The sequence below is a fragment of the Salvelinus alpinus genome, chromosome 24, assembly GCF_045679555.1.
Source record: "Salvelinus alpinus chromosome 24, SLU_Salpinus.1, whole genome shotgun sequence".
NCBI classification, from domain to species: Eukaryota; Metazoa; Chordata; class Actinopteri; order Salmoniformes; family Salmonidae; genus Salvelinus; species Salvelinus alpinus.
Genome location: NC_092109.1, coordinates 16,400,930 through 16,417,847, shown reverse-complemented (window position 1 = coordinate 16,417,847; position 16,918 = coordinate 16,400,930). Strand labels below are relative to the sequence as shown.

Here is a 16,918-nt window from a genome sequence, read left to right as displayed (position 1 = left end):
GGTCAGACTGGAGGTCTGCTAGCTCACCACCCTCACCCACCGCCGGCTCTAAGTGTCTTCTGTCGTTGCCGGTCTCTTTCTCTTTCACTCTCGCTTAAGTTATATTAGCTGTCTGTTAATACAGCCGTCACTCGCTGGGAGAGCTGCGGGCGGACTAGGAACGACATCGCTCAATCAAATACACACGCATGCTCCGCCTTTGCGGGAAGTCAGACTAGCGGGAATGGAGGGAGAATGGAATAGGGAAGAGGCACAGCAGTAAATAACTGGTAGAAAGTGAGAGCGAGGGAGAGGAAAGGGTGGCTTTTATAAGGAGTGCTTCCAGGAAGGAAGTCAGGAGAGACTGGATGCAATAAACCACAGTTGTATTTCTCTCTTAGCTCCCCCATAATGGAGATATTTACAGTACCAGTCAAAGGTTTCGACACACCTACTCATTCAAGGGTTTTTCTTTATTTTTACTATTTCCTACATTGTAGAATAATAGTGAAGATGTCAAAACTATGAAATAACACATGGAATCATGTAGTAAAGTAGCCACCCTTTGCATTGATGACAGCTTTGCACACTCTTGGCATTTCTCTCAACCAGCTTCATGAGGTAGTCACCTGGCATGCATTTCAATTAACACGTGTGCCTTCTTAAAAGTTAATTTGTGGAATTTATTTCCTTAATGCGTTTGAGTCAATCAGTTGTGCTGTGACAAGGGAGGGGTGGTATGCAGAATATAGCCCTATTTGGTAAAAGACCAAGTCCATATTATGGCAAGAACAGCTCAAATAAGCAAAGAGAAACAACAGCATCATTGCTTTAGGTCAGTCAATACGGAACATTTCAATAACATTTAAAGTTTCTTCAAGTGCAGTCACAAAAACCATCTAGTGCTATGATAAAGCTGGCTCTCGTGAACACCGCCACAGGAATGGAAGTCCCAGAGTTACCTCTGCTGCAGAGGATAAGTTCATTAGAGTTACCAGCCTCAGAAATTGCAGCCCAAATAACTGCTTCACAGAGTTGAAGTAAAAGACATCTCAACATCAACTGTTCAGAGGAGACTGGGTGAATCAGGCCTTCATGTTCGAATTGCTGCAAAGAAACCACTACTAAAGGACACCAATAATAAGAAGAGACTTGCTTGGGCCAATAAACACGAGTAATGGACATTAGACCAGTGGAAATCTGTGCTTTGGTCAGATGAGTTCAAATTTGAGGTTTTTGTTTCCAACAGCCGTGTCTTTGTGAGACGCAGAGTAGGTGATCGGATGATCTCTGCATGTGTGGTTCCCACCGTGAAGCATGGAGGAGGAGGTGTGATGGTGTGGGGGTGCTTTGCTGGTGACACTGTCTGTGATTTATTTTGAATTCAAGGCACACTTAACCAGCATGGCTACCACAGCATTCTGCAGCGACACACCATCTCATCTGGTTTGGGCTTAGTCCCACTATTATTTGTTTTTCAACAGGACAATGACCCAGCACACCTCCAGCCTGTGTAAGGGCTATTTGTTCAAGGAGAGGGATGGAGTGCTGCATCAGATGACCTGACCTCCACAATCACCCGACCTCAAAAGAATTGAGATGGTTGGGATGAGTTGGACCGCAGAGTGAAGGAAAAGCAGCCAACAAGTAGCATATGTGGGAACTCCTTCAAGACTGTTGTAAAAGCGTTCCTCATGAAGCTGGTTGAGAGAATGCTAGGAGTGTGCAAAGCTGTCATCAAGGCAAAGGGTGGCTACTTTGAACATTCTCAAATATAAAAAACATTTTTTGGTTACTACATGATTCCATATGTTATTTCATGGTTTTGATGTCTTCACTGTTATTCTACAATATAGAAAAAAGAAAGAAAACCCCTTGAATGAGTACCAACTTTTGACTGGTACTGTATGTGCACACAATCTCAGGAGTGTGTTGATGCAAATGTAAAGGCAGGTCTGACTCACGGGACCCATTCATAATGTTTAGTGTGCATTAAGCCTGGTCTCTCTCTCTCTCACACACACACACACACACATACACAGCCACCAAATGTTCTGGTATTTAGGCCTAGTTTCAGGGGCTGGTTCAGGTTGACAATGCGCACACACACACCCGGCCCCAGCGGAGGGAAAGCGGAACATCTGTGTAATTATCTCAGGCTAAAGAACGGGCCTGGCAAGTGAAATGAATTGCTGTGTTTCAAGGAGGCTGTCACTCAAATGGCCTAACCCCGTAGGGGTATTGATAACAGACAGAGAAACCTAATCTGTATTGATGGTCTGTAAAGGATCACACAGGCTGCCTGTGATTACCAGTGCTGGGATTCAGCAGACAACAGACGCGTGTGTGCGTTCATGTCTTTGTCAGTCTGTTTTTCTGTCCAAATGAACCTTAACACTAGAACAGCTGGGCCATGAGGGACCCCCCTTCAAGCTAATGAGCAGTCATTCTGACAGCAAAATTAGAACCGTGTAATTAATACATTTCATGTATGCTATCACAAAAATAATAATTTTGTTGTGTTTATAAAGGTCTACGTTAACATTAGAATACAATTTTATTTCAAATAACACCATAGCATACACACACACTACTGTTCAAATGTTTTTGGTCACTTAGAAATGTCCTTGTTTTTGAAAGAAAAGTTTTAAAAAATCCATTTAAAATAACATCAAATTGATCAGAAATACATTGTAGACATTGTTTATGTTGTAAATTACTATTGTAGCTGGAAATGGCTGATTTCTTTAATGGAATATCTACAAGGTGTACAGAGGCCCATTATCAGCAACCATCACTCCTGTGTTCCAATGGCACGTTGTGTTAGCTAATCCAAGTTTATCATTTTAAAAGGCTAATTGATCATTAGAAAACCCTTTTGCAATTATGCTAGCACAGCTGACAACTGTTGTTCTGATTTAAAGAAGCAATAAAACTGGCCTTCTATAGACTAGTTGAGTATCTGGAGCATCAGCATTTGTGGGTTCGATTACAGGCTCAAAATGGCTAGAAACAAAGAACTTTCTTCTGAAACTCGTCAGTCTATTCTTGTTCTGAGAAATGAAGGCTATTCCATGCGAATAATTGCCAGTGACAATATTAGCCTTTCACGTGTGAATTATATATTATCATGATGCCCAAAGGCAAGGCAAGAAACAATGCCCTTTTTCTCCGACTTTTTCTAATCATAGTCACACCTCATTTAGGCTAGCCCATAGGCCTATATGTTTTGATAAGGTTTGTATCACAACTAAAGTGGCCAAATAACTTAAAATGAAGCACATTAATCCTCTTTACAAGGGGTGTAGAACCAAACCGGCATACATAAGCAGCATGTGAGTTTCATGTTTGGGGAAGATCATTTTCACCAATAAACTGCACCTTTATATTAAAAGCATTACATGCATAATCACATTTGTGGTCACTTTTGATAATGGTGTTTTCCGTTAATTGAGCATTTGCGCTTATAGCCTACTAATGTGCGCATTGCTGCGCTTATAATGTGAAGAAATATCCTGATAGTTTATCAACATTTTAAGCTAAATGTTCTGATCTGTTGCTTCAGCCTCATTGCGTAAAAAAGTTATTTTGATGCTAGTAGTGATATTATTTTGGACTCTATCGCATCCCACAACTGTCCCAGACTGTTTGGAAAATGTATTTCTTGCACAGAATATAATAGCTAAACTTTTGTACTATGAGGATAGTAGATTTACATAGGCTAGAGCTTTAGCTGTTTGTTAGGCCTACTCCTCTTGTTGGATGACGAAAAGTAAATGTGGACAGTTCTTCCAATATCTTCAATTTGCACCTTGGAATTGGATAAGGACGTACGCAGTTGCGTCCCCGATGTGTCTGTCTTCACTTGTAGCCTGTGAGTAAGACCCGATCACGTGACGGAGAGCCATGCGAGTGAGAGGTGCTATGGAGCATGCAGCACTCAGGGAAAAGGGAATAATAATTATTATATCCATCGCCTTTCATGCAACTTTATTCAAATCATCATTAGTCGCATTATGAAGCCATATAAGGTATTACAAATCTAAACATATGTTTGTATCACAACTAAAGTTACATGAATAACTCTAAATTAAGCATATAGGAAGTACCTATTTCTTTAACCGCTTAACACAGAATAGCCGCATTCTATATTGTTCAGTTTGTTCAATTGTATTCTTTATACTATAAAATAATGCCACAGAATCCTAAGCAAATCTTGTCTGCTTAATGAACTAGTGTAGCCCACAGCCATTTGGCATAGCCAGATCAGGGCCTAACATAAGGACAACTCAGAATATGCTATTCTGTTCTTCTGAAATAGACAACATTTTCTTCATATCATGTTTCTTTAGATCTGTCTGAAATAAATCATGGATTTATTGTGAAGGTGCAGGCTATATTACTTTTTAAAATGTAGGTGTTTCAAAGGTCTCCATCAGTCGCTTGTGTGGAAGCCAGGAGATGCTAAATGTGTTTATATTAATTAACGGTCATTTACCAGGAGACCAGCAGTTATTTGCTTGACAATCACCGGCTCACAAAATGTATTGACCGCCACAGCCCTAGGCCAGAGTAGACTGACAAGACTACTTGGATTCGGTGGACTGATATAGAGTACCTACCATTTGGAGATTATAATTAGAATAGAGCAATAGAATGGTTTGCTGTAATTACTGTAACTTCTTTGTTCTATTATCCGAAATGAACGTAGTAGTTTCACCAATTAAGCATTCTAGCTTTAATGCTGTTGTGAAATAATGCTTGTCTGTTGTCTGCCATGCCCTATATTTGAGTGTGTTCGATCTTCCAGACCACTAGGTCCATTTTGTGGAAAGCATAATGTGTGTCTGCACTCTCTCTATCATGACCAATGAGGGACCACGTCAATAGTTCTTTACTGCCTTAAGGCCCATAGCTGTGCTGTTGTTGAGTGAGACCAGTGGCAGTTCTCATTAGTAAAGTGTGTGTGTCTCTGTGTGCGTGGGTGTGTGCGCACGTGGTTGTTCGTGTGAGTGTGTGTGCGGGAGCCTGTGCTGTCTTAAGTCCTTTTGTCTCTAAAACAGCTTTTGACTTTCAATTGCTGTGACAATCTGCTTATACATTTACAACAAAAAAGAACAATTTGTTCTGTCATCTTCTATCTTCCCCCTCCCTTAGTGCTGTTGTAAAGATGAACAATAGCAGGATTTGTTTTACTGATGGCGGGCCCAAAATGTCTTAGTTTTGAAGCAGCGCAAATGATTTGATTGCTAAAGCACTTGAGTGGCCAAGAACCCTACTTATTGGGGGGCCTCTCTCAAACAATCTGACCAGGCCCAAACAGATCCACAGATGATGCCATCTCTATTGCACTCCACACTGCCCTTTCCCACCTGGACAAAAGGAACACTTATGTGAGAATGCTATTCATCGTTCAACACCATAGTACCTTCAAAGATTGTCACTAAGCTAAGGATCCTGGGACTAAACACCTCCCTCTGCAACTGGATCCTGGACTTCCTGACGGGCCACCCCCAGGTGGTGAGGGTAGGTAGCAACACATCTGCCATGCTGATCCTCAACACTGGAGCTCCACAGGGGTGCGTGCTCAGTCCCCTCCTGTACTCCCTGTTCACCCACGACTGCATGGCCAGGCACGACTCCAACACCATCATTAAGTTTGCAGACGACACAACCGTGGTAGGCCTGATCACCGACAACAAAGAGACAGACTATAGGGAGGTGGTCAGAGACCTGGCCGGGTGGTGCCAGAATAACAACCTATCCCTCAACGTAACCAAGACTAAGGAGCTGATTGGAGACTACAGGAAAAGGAGGACCGAGCACGCCCCCATTCTCATCGACGGGGCTGTAGTGGAGCAGGTTGAGAGCTTCAAGTTCCTTGGTGTCCACATCAACAACAAACTAGAATAGTCCAAACACACCAAGACAGTCGTGAAGAGGGCACAACAAAGCCTATTCCCCCTCAGGAAACTAAAAAGATTTGTCATGGGTCCTGAGATCCTCAAAAGGTTCTACAGCTGCAACATCGAGAGCATCCTGACCGGTTGCATCACTGCCTGGTACGGCAATTGTTCGGCCTCTGACCACAAGGTACTACAGAGGGTAGTGTGTACGGCCCAGTACATCACTGGGGCTAAGCTGCCTGCCATCCAGGACCTCTACACCAGGCGGTGTCAGGGGAAGGCCCTACAAATTGTCACCAGCCACCCCAGTCAAAGACTGTTCTCTCTACTACCGCATGGCAAGCGGTACCGGAGTGCCAAGTCTAGGACAAAAAGGCTTCTCAACAGTTTTTACCCCCAAGCCATAAGACTCCTGAACAGGTAATCAAATGGCTACCCGGACTATTTGCATTGTGTGCCCCCCCCCCCCCCCAACCCCTCTTTTACGCTGCTGCTACTCTCTGTTCATCGTATATGCATAGTCACTTTAATCATATCTACATGTACATACTACCTCAATCAGCCTGACTAACCGGTGTCTGTATGTAGCCTCGCTACTTTTATAGCCTCGCTACTGTATATAGCCTGTCTATTTACTGTTGTTTTATTTCTTTACTTACCTATTGTTCACCTAATACCTTTTTGCACTGTTGGTTAGAGCCTGTAAGTAAGCATTTCACTGTAAGGTCTACACCGCCTATTCGGCGCACGTGACAAATAAACTTTAATTTAGGCCTGCCTGCAGGTCTGTCTTTCTCTCTCATTTATTTTGTTTTATTTTCTCTCCAAGTCACTGTCCTTCTTCACCTTTCACTCACTCCTTTTCACTTGTTCTTTCTAAGTCACTCTTTCTCCCTTTCTATCTTCTCATGCTTACTCTCTCTGTATATCTCTTTCCCCCTCTCTCTCTCTTCTCATGCTTACTCTGTCTCTGTATATCTCTTTCTCCCTCTCTCTCTCTCTTCTCATGCTTACTCTGTCTCTGTATATCTCTTTCTCCCTCTCTCTCTCTCTTCTCATGCTTACTCTGTCTCTGTATATCTCTTTCTCCCTCTCTCTCTCTCTTCTCATGCTTACTCTGTCTCTGTATATCTCTTTCTCCCTCTCTCTCTCTCTTCTCATGCTTACTCTGTCTCTGTATATCTCTTTCGCCCTCTCTCTCGCTCTTCTCATGCTTACTCTGTCTCTGTGTATCTCTTTCTGCCTCTCTCTCTCTCTTCTCATGCTTACTCTGTCTCTGTATATCTCTTTCTCCCTCTCTCTCTCTTCTCATGCTTACTCTGTCTCTGTATATCTCTTTCTCCCTCTCTCTCTCTTCTCATGCTTACTCTGTCTCTGTATATCTCTTTCTCCCTCTCTCTCTCTTCTCATGCTTACTCTGTCTCTGTATATCTCTTTCTCCCTCTCTCTCTCTTCTCATGTTTACTCTGTCTCTGTATATCTCTTTCTCCCTCTCTCTCTCTTCTCATGCTTACTCTGTCTCTGTATATCTCTTTCTCCCTCTCTCTCTCTCTTCTCATGCTTACTCTGTCTCTGTATATCTCTTTCTCCCTATCTCTCTCTCTTCTCATGCTTACTCTGTCTCTGTATATCTCTTTCTCCCTCTCTCTCTCTCTTCTCATGCTTACTCTGTCTCTGTATATCTCTTTCTCCCTCTCTCTCGCTCTTCTCATGCTTACTCTGTCTCTGTGTATCTCTTTCTCCCTCTCTCTCGCTCTTCTCATGCTTACTCTGTCTCTGTGTATCTCTTTCTCCCTCTCTCTTTCTTCTCATGCTTACTCTGTCTCTGTATATCTCTTTCTCCCTCTCTCTCTCTCTTCTCATGCTTACTCTGTCTCTGTATATCTCTTTCTCCCTCTCTCTCTCTCTTCTCATGCTTACTCTGTCTCTGTGTATCTCTTTCTCCCTCTCTCTCTCTTCTCATGCTTACTCTGTCTCTGTATATCTCTTTCTCCCTCTCTCTCTCTTCTCATGCTTACTCTGTCTCTGTATATCTCTTTCTCTCTCTCTCTTCTCATGCTTACTCTGTCTCTGTATATTTCTTTCTGCCTCTCACTCCATTAAGGAAGTGGGTCTACCTTAGGGTGGTAGTTCTGTTCTGTCCCTGGTGTGTTCACACTAAGCCCCATATGATTTGCCTTGGTAGCCAGCCTATTTATAGTATAGAGAGAACTATGTATTCACCCCCTACGGTTGCGTAATATAATGACTTGTTTTTGAGCTCTCCCTGTGCGCTTCCGATGAACAAACTAGGGAAGATTGCAGATGGTTATCGCTGCCCGCACACACAGTAAATTGAGCTATTGTATTCGGGGCTGGGCAATTTATCCCCGCACCACGTTCAATAGCCACAGTCCACGTTACATGCCCGGAGTCCACGTTACATGCCTGGAGTCCACGTTAATATAGTCCTCGGGATCACTGTCGTCCTCTTCTCCCCCATGATTTGTTCCTGTCTCTCATCATCTTTCTCTCTCCATTCTCTCGTTTTCTCTGACCTCTGTCACATCCTTGTGTTCTCTCTGTCATTAACAGTTACGTTGGGCTGTGCCTACAGAGAGGAATGTAGGCAGGCATAACGGTAATTGCAGATGATGGCAGGAGACCCAGTTAGCTAATTTCACTGTATAAGTGGAATTCACACTGGAGGCCTTTTGGGACCTGTTCCGAAATGGACCTGGGGCTTTCCCATCCAGACCCAATATGCATAAATAGAGACCCGTTCCAAACGGAACCGAGGACATCTAGACCCGTTCCGTATAGACCTGGTCGAATCCAGACCAGGTCCGATCTGAGTGAGGGAAGCAGCAGAAAAGTCATTTTTTAAGCTACTTTATTAACCGGAGCTAATAAAGTGCGAGGGAGAGGAGGTAGAGAGAGGTGACGCTCTAGCAGGGGCCGTGCTGTGTGTGTAGGCTACTGTGAGTGTGAGCGAGTGACACAGGAACAGGGAGGAGAGATGAGAGACTGCAACCAAGCCGACTCACGCTATAGTAGACTAATAGCTGCCATAACTAGGTCATTTATCATCCAATATGATTACGTAGTATCTGTCTTAACTAGGCTAATTGAGGCTGCATGCGCTTTCTCGTCCTAATCTGTTGCAAACAACAACTCCGTTCAGAATGTGAAGTAGCAACCTACCTGTTGGTCCTCCTCCTTTAACTTTTAATTCCGTCTTCCATTGATTAGATATCTGCTAACTTTTGTCCCACATGGAGGCTCTATGACTGTAGCCTATTGCCACTGATGAATTATGATTAGTCAACAACAGGGTTGCACATTTTCGGTACTATTAAGTGGTGGAAACCTTCCGTGGGAATTAACGGGAATATATGGGAATTAACAGGAATATATAGGAATTAATGGAAATATATGCTAATTAATATTAATACTATTTAAATGTAGATGTTTTTTGCATTGGATATATTTACCATATCATATGGAGACAGAAACATAAAAATGTTACCTTATCATCAGTAGACATAATTGCAAATTATTAAATCCGACCAATAGAAATTTAAAAAACGATTTAGTTACGATTTGAACTTTAATTAAATGTGTTTACTCTTCACATGGGATGATTTCACTGAACAACAAAAGAAAGGGAATATTGAATGATCCCCAATGATCCTTCGCATCTCCCAAAAACTGTTTCAACATACATCTGTAAAATGATAACCAAAGCTTTAGTTTCTAGACTGTCTTCCTCTCAGGCTTCCATGTCTTCTCCCTGGACCTCCTCAATGTCCACCTCTTGAACATCCGACTGAGGCCTCATCTTCACTGTCACTTTCCAACCTTGTTGAGGATGGCTCGTTGTCTGGCTCAAAAAGCCTCAAATTTGCCCGGATGGTACCAATTTTTCAACCCTTGTATTTGTCAACCTTTGTGTGCTGTGGTGTGTGTTCCCAAACAAGGACCAGTTGCGCTCTGAGGCGGCTGATGTTGGTGGGATTTGGAGGATGATGGAGGCAACAGGGGAAAGGGCCTCAGATCCACAAAGTTCCCTTCTACCAGGTGGCTTATGAGATATTGCATCTCCATCCCAAAGCCCTTGCTTGGTAGTGTACTTCGCCAGACTGCCAAGAACCTTGCCCTCATCCAGGCCAAGGTGGCGAGACATGGTAGTGATGACACCATAGGCCTTGTTGATCTCTGCACCAGACAGGATGCTCTTGCCAGCATACTTGGAGTCCAATATATGCTGTGGCGTGTATGGGTTTCAGGCAGAAGTCTTCATGCTTTTTGATGTATTTCAGAACTGCAGTTTCCTCTGCTTGGAGCAACAGTGAAGTGGGCAGGGGAGTATGGATTTCTTCTCTTACATCTGCAAGCAGAGTCTGAACATCAGACAGGATGGCATTGTCTCCCTCAATCAGTGCAATGGCTACTGCTATAGGTTTCAGGAGTTTCAGGCTGCTTACCACTCTCTCCCAAAATACATCATCCAGGAGGATCCTCTTGATGGGGCTGTCCATATCGGCAGACTGTGATATTGCCATTTCTTGGAGAGACTCCTTCCCCTCCAAGAGACTGTCAAATATGATGACAACACCACCCCAACAGGTGTTGCTGGGCAGCTTCAATGTGGTGCTCTTATTCTTCTCACTTTGCTTGGTGAGGTAGATTGCTGCTATAACTTGATGACCCTTCACATACCTAACCATTTCCTTGGCTCTCTTGTAGAGTGTATCCATTGTTTTCAGTGCCATGATGTCCTTGAGGAGCAAATTCAATGCATGAGTTTCAGGAGAATTTTCAATCACAATGATACTAACTAACAATCAATAGCTTTGACCAATCCCCGAGGTTTGTAAGGCCATGGGTTTAATAATAATTAGGCAAAGACTCAGCTTTTGCAAAAGGTTAGTACAGTTTATTCACGAGAACGTTCTAAAGTCAAAAATGCAAACAGTCTTTCTAACACAAACACAAACAAGTTCAAATCTTAAGCTACGCCTTGCTCAGACAGTCGGTGTTTTTCCACTACACAGATACATTGTTTCTTTAATCTGCAACATGTTTCATAATTTTCTGCAAGCCTAACAGTTTCTCCCCTCCACGGGTGGAGACAGAATGTCCTGTAAGGAACACAGTAGTACAACTTGTCTGTCGATAGCTCCTCTTATCATTTGTTTCACACTTGCACCCTGCTTACATACTAAAAAGGAACAAACGGTCCTTGTTCTAATTCTGACTAAAACTACACACATCATCAGATTATAGTTTTATGATTCTAATAAATTTCATACAATTATATGATTTCGGGGTGGAATATTTTAATCATTACCATTAAGCATATACAGTGGGGAGAACAAGTATTTGAGACACTGCCGATTTTGCAGGTTTTCCTACTTACAAAGCATGTAGAGGTCTGTAATTTTTATGATAGGTACACTTCAACTGTGAGAGACGGAATCCAGAAAATCACATTGTATGATTTTTAAGTAATTAATTTGCATTTGATAAGTGAGGGTAGGACTTACTGAGGGAAGGAGGTTGTTGGACCAAGCAGCCTTCATGTTCGCAGCATTGTCTGTCACCAGTGCAAATACCTTCTGTGTTCCAAGGTCATTGATGACTGCCTTCAGCTCATCTGCAATGTAGAGACCGGTGTGTCTGTTGGCCCTTGTGTCTGCTCTTGTGGAATACTGGTTGAGGGGTGGAGATGAAGTAGTTAATTATTCCTTGCCCACGAACATTCAACCTCCCATCAGAGATGATTGCAATACAGTCTGCTTTCTCTATGATTTGCTTGACCTTCACTTGAACTCTGTTGAACTCTGCATCCAGCAAATGAGTAGATAAATCATGTCTGTTTGGTAGGGTGTATGCTGGGCGGAGAACATTCAGAAATCTCTTCCAATACACATTGCCTGTGAGCATCAGAGGTGGTGAACCAGTTGCATACACATCTCGAGCAAGACATTCATCTGCATTTCTCTGACTACGTTCATCCATTGAGTCAAAAAAACGTCTGATTCCAGGAGGACCATGAGCTGTTGCTATCAATAAGGTGTCTGATTCAACGTTTTCACCTCAAATAGAAGTAGAGGGGCTTGTGCCAGAGGTTACTTGTTGTGAGCGCTGAGGGAACTTTATGCACTTGGCCAGATGATTCTGCATCTTTGTTACATTCTTCACATATGACTTGGCACAGTATTTGCAAATATACACAGCTTTTCCTTTTACATTAGCTGCAGTGAAATGTCTCCACACATCAGATAGTGCCCGTAGCATTTTCCTGTAAAGATTAGAGAAAAAGGAGAAACAAATAAAATTCCATATACAGATAAATAGTTAAGTAGTTAGATTAAACAAGTCCTTTGTAAGATGTTTTAAAATGAAACGTATGTAAACCGGTGAATTAACACTCCTCAGTTAGCATGCTCAAGCAAGCTAAAACCCACGAGGTATCAAAAACTAACTAGCAGAAATTGTTAACAAGTTATAAATGATTTAAACACACGGTGTTGTAGGCTACTATTTACTCGTTAAGAAAAAATAATCTATGTCATATATAATATATTCACCCCACCCAGTTTGGCCATCACAACTTACCAGAAAGCATGTAGTCCTTGGCTCAGACAGTATAGTAGTGTGGGCTCAATAGCATCTCATTAGTGTGCAAGATCTTGAGAATCAGCTGTACATGTGATGGAAGAATACACTGTGCATGCAGAGGGTTGCAATTCCATTAAATTGGGGCTAGTTTAACCAAAATATGCCACAAGACCTAGGAATTGCCTTAAGTGTAGTCCTCAAAAAATGTTCGCTGTTATAAGCTAACTTTTTTTATGAATTTAAGCAAAATTCCCCAAATTCCCAGGCTTAACTTCCCATGGAAAATTTACAGGAAAATTCTGTAAATTTACCGTAAAGTTTCAGACCCTTTGCAACCCTAGTCAACAACAACAAGCTACACACGCCATTCCAGGTGAAAAGCAAAGAGCAGCAGGATAAATGATACAATTTCTCTCTCTCTACTGCAGCAGTCACGTTCAGATCTATATGGGTCCTTCCGGACTAGTCATTTAAAATTACACATACCCGTGACAATCATATCAGATCTGAAATTATTTGGAATTCTGGATCCGGACCCTCTTGGGTATTCGAGTACAGGGGGATCCGTGAACACCTCGAATTCAAACTACATCCACACTCCACCATAGCCAATCCACAAACTTTACCTATGAGGTGTTGTGTTTGGGAATGGTAAGCTGAAATGTGTCCATAAGCTTCAATACACTCATACCATGTCGTACCCCATATATTCCTATTCCCCCCATCTTCAATACAGTGTTAATGTCTACAAAATGTACCTTAAACACTGTCTTAGACACCTCTCTCTGCCTGCTTCCTTGTCTGCCCTCCACTGCTCCATTTGATCCTACACTGCCACTCGCTCTCCCCTGCTCTCTTCTCTCCCTCCCCCGTATTCTTTCTCTCCTCCTCTGCTCTTTTCCGATCTCCTCCACAGCCAAGCCCCAGCTGTGCCTCGGAGTACAGTAGCTTTTCTCTCACACCTCGACACAGAGGGGAATCACTCACGCTCAACACATCTTTGACCTCTTCTCTCTCATCGAATTCTTTGTGTATCTGTAATCTGAGGGAATTATGTGTCTCTAATATGGTCATACATTTGTCAGGAGGTTAGGAAGTGCAGCTCAGTTTCCACCTAATTTTGTGGGGAGTGTGCACATAGCCTGTCTTCTCTTGAGAGCCAGGTCAACCTACGGCGGCCTTTCTCAATAGCAAGGCTATGCTCACGGAGTCTGTACATAGTCAAAGCTTTCCTTAAGTGTGTACTATCTGTTTAGGGCCAAATAGCATTCTAGTATGCTCAGTTTTTGTGAATTCTTTCCAATATGTAAAGTAATCATCTTTTTGTTTTCTCATGATTTGGTTCGGTTTAATTGTGTTGCTGTCCTGGGGTTCTGTGGGGTTTGTTTGTGTTTGTGAACAGAGCCCCAGGACCAGCTTGCTTAGGGGACTCTTCTCCAGGTTCATCTTAGATGATGGCTTTGTAATGGAATGTTTGGGAATCGCTTCCTTTTAGGTGGTTGTAGAATTTAATGGCTCTTTCTGGATTTTGATAATTAGAGGGTATCGGCCTAATTATGCTCTGCATGCATTATTTGGTGTTTTGCGTTGTACACAGAGTATATTTTTGCAGAATTCTTCATGCAAAGTCTAAATTTGGTGTTTGTCCCATTTTGTGAAATCTTGGTTGGTGAGCGGACCCCAGACCTCACAACCATAACGGGCAATGGGTTCTATAACTGATTCAAATATTTTAGCAGACCCTCGTGCCAAATTGAGTCAAAAGCATTTTTGAAATTAACAAAGCATGAGAAGACTTTGCCTTTGTTTTGTTTGTCAATTAGGGTGTGCAGAGTCAATACGTGGTCTGGCATACTGTAATTTGGTAAAAAGACAATTTGACATTTGCTCAGAACATTGTTTTCACTGAGGAAATGTACGAGTCTGCTGTTAATGATAAGGCAGAGGATTTTCCCAAGGTTGCTGTTGACGCATATCCCACAGTAGTTATTGGGGTCAAATTTGTCTCCACTTTTGTAGATTGGGGTGATCAGTCCTTGGTTCCAAATAATGGGGAAGATGCCAGAGCCACGGATGATGTTAAAGAATTTAAGTGTAGACAATTGGAATTTGTGGTCTGTATATTTTATAATTTCATTGAGGCTACCATCAACACCACAGGCCTTTTTGGGTTGGAGGGTTTGTATTTTGTCCTGTAGTTCATTCAATGTAATTGGAGAATCCAGTGGGTTCTGGTAGTCTTTAATAGTTGATTCTAAGATTTGTATTTCATCATGTAAATGTTTTTGCTGTTTGTTCTTTGTTATAGGGCCAAAAAGATTGGAGAAGGTGTTTACCCACACATCTCCATTGTGGATAGATAACTCTTTGTGTTGTTGTTTTACTGTTTTCCAATTTCCCCCGCAGTGGTTAGAGTCTATGCATGATTTTGGAAGTGCTGTTCCTTCTTTTTCCATAGTGTCTTTCTGTATTGTTTTAGTGATTCACCATAGTGAAGGCTTAGGCTCAAGTTTTCTGGGTCTCTATGTTTCTCAATATCTTTCTTAGGTTTTTGCATTCTTCATCAAACCATTTGTCATTGTTGTTTTTGATTTGATAGGGAAGCTCAGAGGTCAAATATACTGTTTAGGTTTTCTACTGCCAAGTTTACACCATCACTATTACAGTGGAAAGTTTTGTCCAGGAAGTTTTCTAAAAGGGATTGAATTTGTTGTTTCCTAATTGTTTTTTGGTAGGTTTCCACATACATTCCTTCCATCTATAGCAGGGGTGTCAAACTCAAATACCCAGTGGGCCAAAATGTAAAACCTGAACAAAGTTGCGGGCCAACATTGAACAAATGAACCTTTTAATATGGACCCAAACAAGTTTTGCTTTAACATTGAATATGGAACAAGCATCGCTTATTACCATACAATATATAATTTAATAGTGGAGACATGCAAAATCGAATTTCAAATGAAAAAACACATCAATGGCATTCATTTATTAAATAAATAAAATTTAAATAAAAATCGTATGCCTCTTTTCTATTTGCAGCCTTCTGATTTAAATACCAAAATAAACATTTTCTCCACTGGCTAATAATTTTACAAATAAAATGATAATAAATCAATCAACCATTCAAGCCCATTAAAGGGCCGGGCTGATTTTGTGATCTCTGCTGCCACTATATAACTAGCCTTTACAGCAGCCTCACTTTGTGATGTGGCTTTTTTGAACATATTCTGTTGTGAAACCAAACTTCTTTTCATCTCCTCTACTTTCTGGCTCCTTTGAGTCATGTCCAGGTCCTTGTATTTGTCATGGTGTTTCGTTTCATAGTGTCGTCTAATGTTGTACTCCTTACTTACAGCCACGTTGACTCCACCAACAAGACAAACAGGTTTGTCTTTTACATATGTAAACAGATATTCTGCCTCCCACTTGTCCAGAAAGCTCCTGTTTTCTGCCTTTCTTTTCGCCATTTTTGGGAAGGGATAGCGCGCTGACAGTTGTAGCGTCTATGTTGCTATGACTACTGTCACAGAGGAGAGGGCGTTTCTGGGTCCTGTCCTGATTGGCGCGCGAAAACAACAGCAGAGCATTATGGGATTCGTAGTATTAGCGGTGAATGCGCTGTATAATACCGGCGGGCCAGCTCTAGTAGTAATTTGGTATTGTCTCGCGGGCCAAATATAATTACCCCGCGGGCCAGATTTGGCCCGCGGGCCAGAGTTTGACACCCATGATCTATAGCATTGGTGGGCACGGTAAACATTTGGTTTTGAGGCACAGTCAAGGGAAATACTTGCTTTTACCTTCTGTATGGTAGCAGGGTGGAAGTATTTTTGTGGTAGCAAGGTGGAGATAACCACTTGTCCGTTGGGGAAAGTAGAATAAGCTTTTTCAATCACACCCTTGAGTGCTGTGGCCACCCTTTCCTGCTGTGCTCTTAGGTCGTGCCTGTGTGTTGGTCCTCATACAGAAGGTCTAGAGTGCACTGGGTGTTTGGACACCGGAGTTTAGAGGGGGTGGAATCTTTTTGTAAAAAAAAAATGCTGAAAAATGCTGGTGTTCATCTGCGCTCTCTCTTTATCTCTCTCGCTTCCCTCCCTTCCTCCTGTAGCCATGCAGAAACCATTCTGTTTGTATGGTGCAGAAACCATTCTGTCTGTATGCTGTACCTGACCTCTGTCCCTCTCCATCTAGCCAAGCAGAAGCTAGAGGACCGTCTGGCTGCAGCTGCCAGGGAGAAGCTGGCCCAGGCCTCAAAGGAGTCCAAGGAGAAGCAGCTGCAGGCGGAGAGGAAGAGAAAGGCAGCGCTGTTCCTCCAGACCCTACGTAACCCCCTTACTGGAGAGCCTGAGACCAGACGTCCTGACAAGACCACCGCCATGCCTGAGGTATGGAGGCATACACGCACACACTGTGGTAGTGAAAATCCC

At 42.5% G+C, this 16,918-nt stretch overlaps 1 protein-coding gene across 3 annotated transcripts in view; it reads left to right on the top strand.

Annotated features, from left to right (window-relative positions):
• The window catches only part of LOC139551757 (splicing factor, suppressor of white-apricot homolog), a 127,223-nt gene that overhangs the window by 69,298 nt on the left and 41,007 nt on the right, over positions 1-16,918 (top strand). For all 3 annotated transcript variants that reach the window (XM_071363070.1, XM_071363069.1, XM_071363071.1), the window contains exon 13: positions 16,683-16,876. In XM_071363070.1, the coding sequence (XP_071219171.1) occupies positions 16,683-16,876 (194 nt within the window). The remainder of the gene's footprint in view (positions 1-16,682; positions 16,877-16,918) is intronic.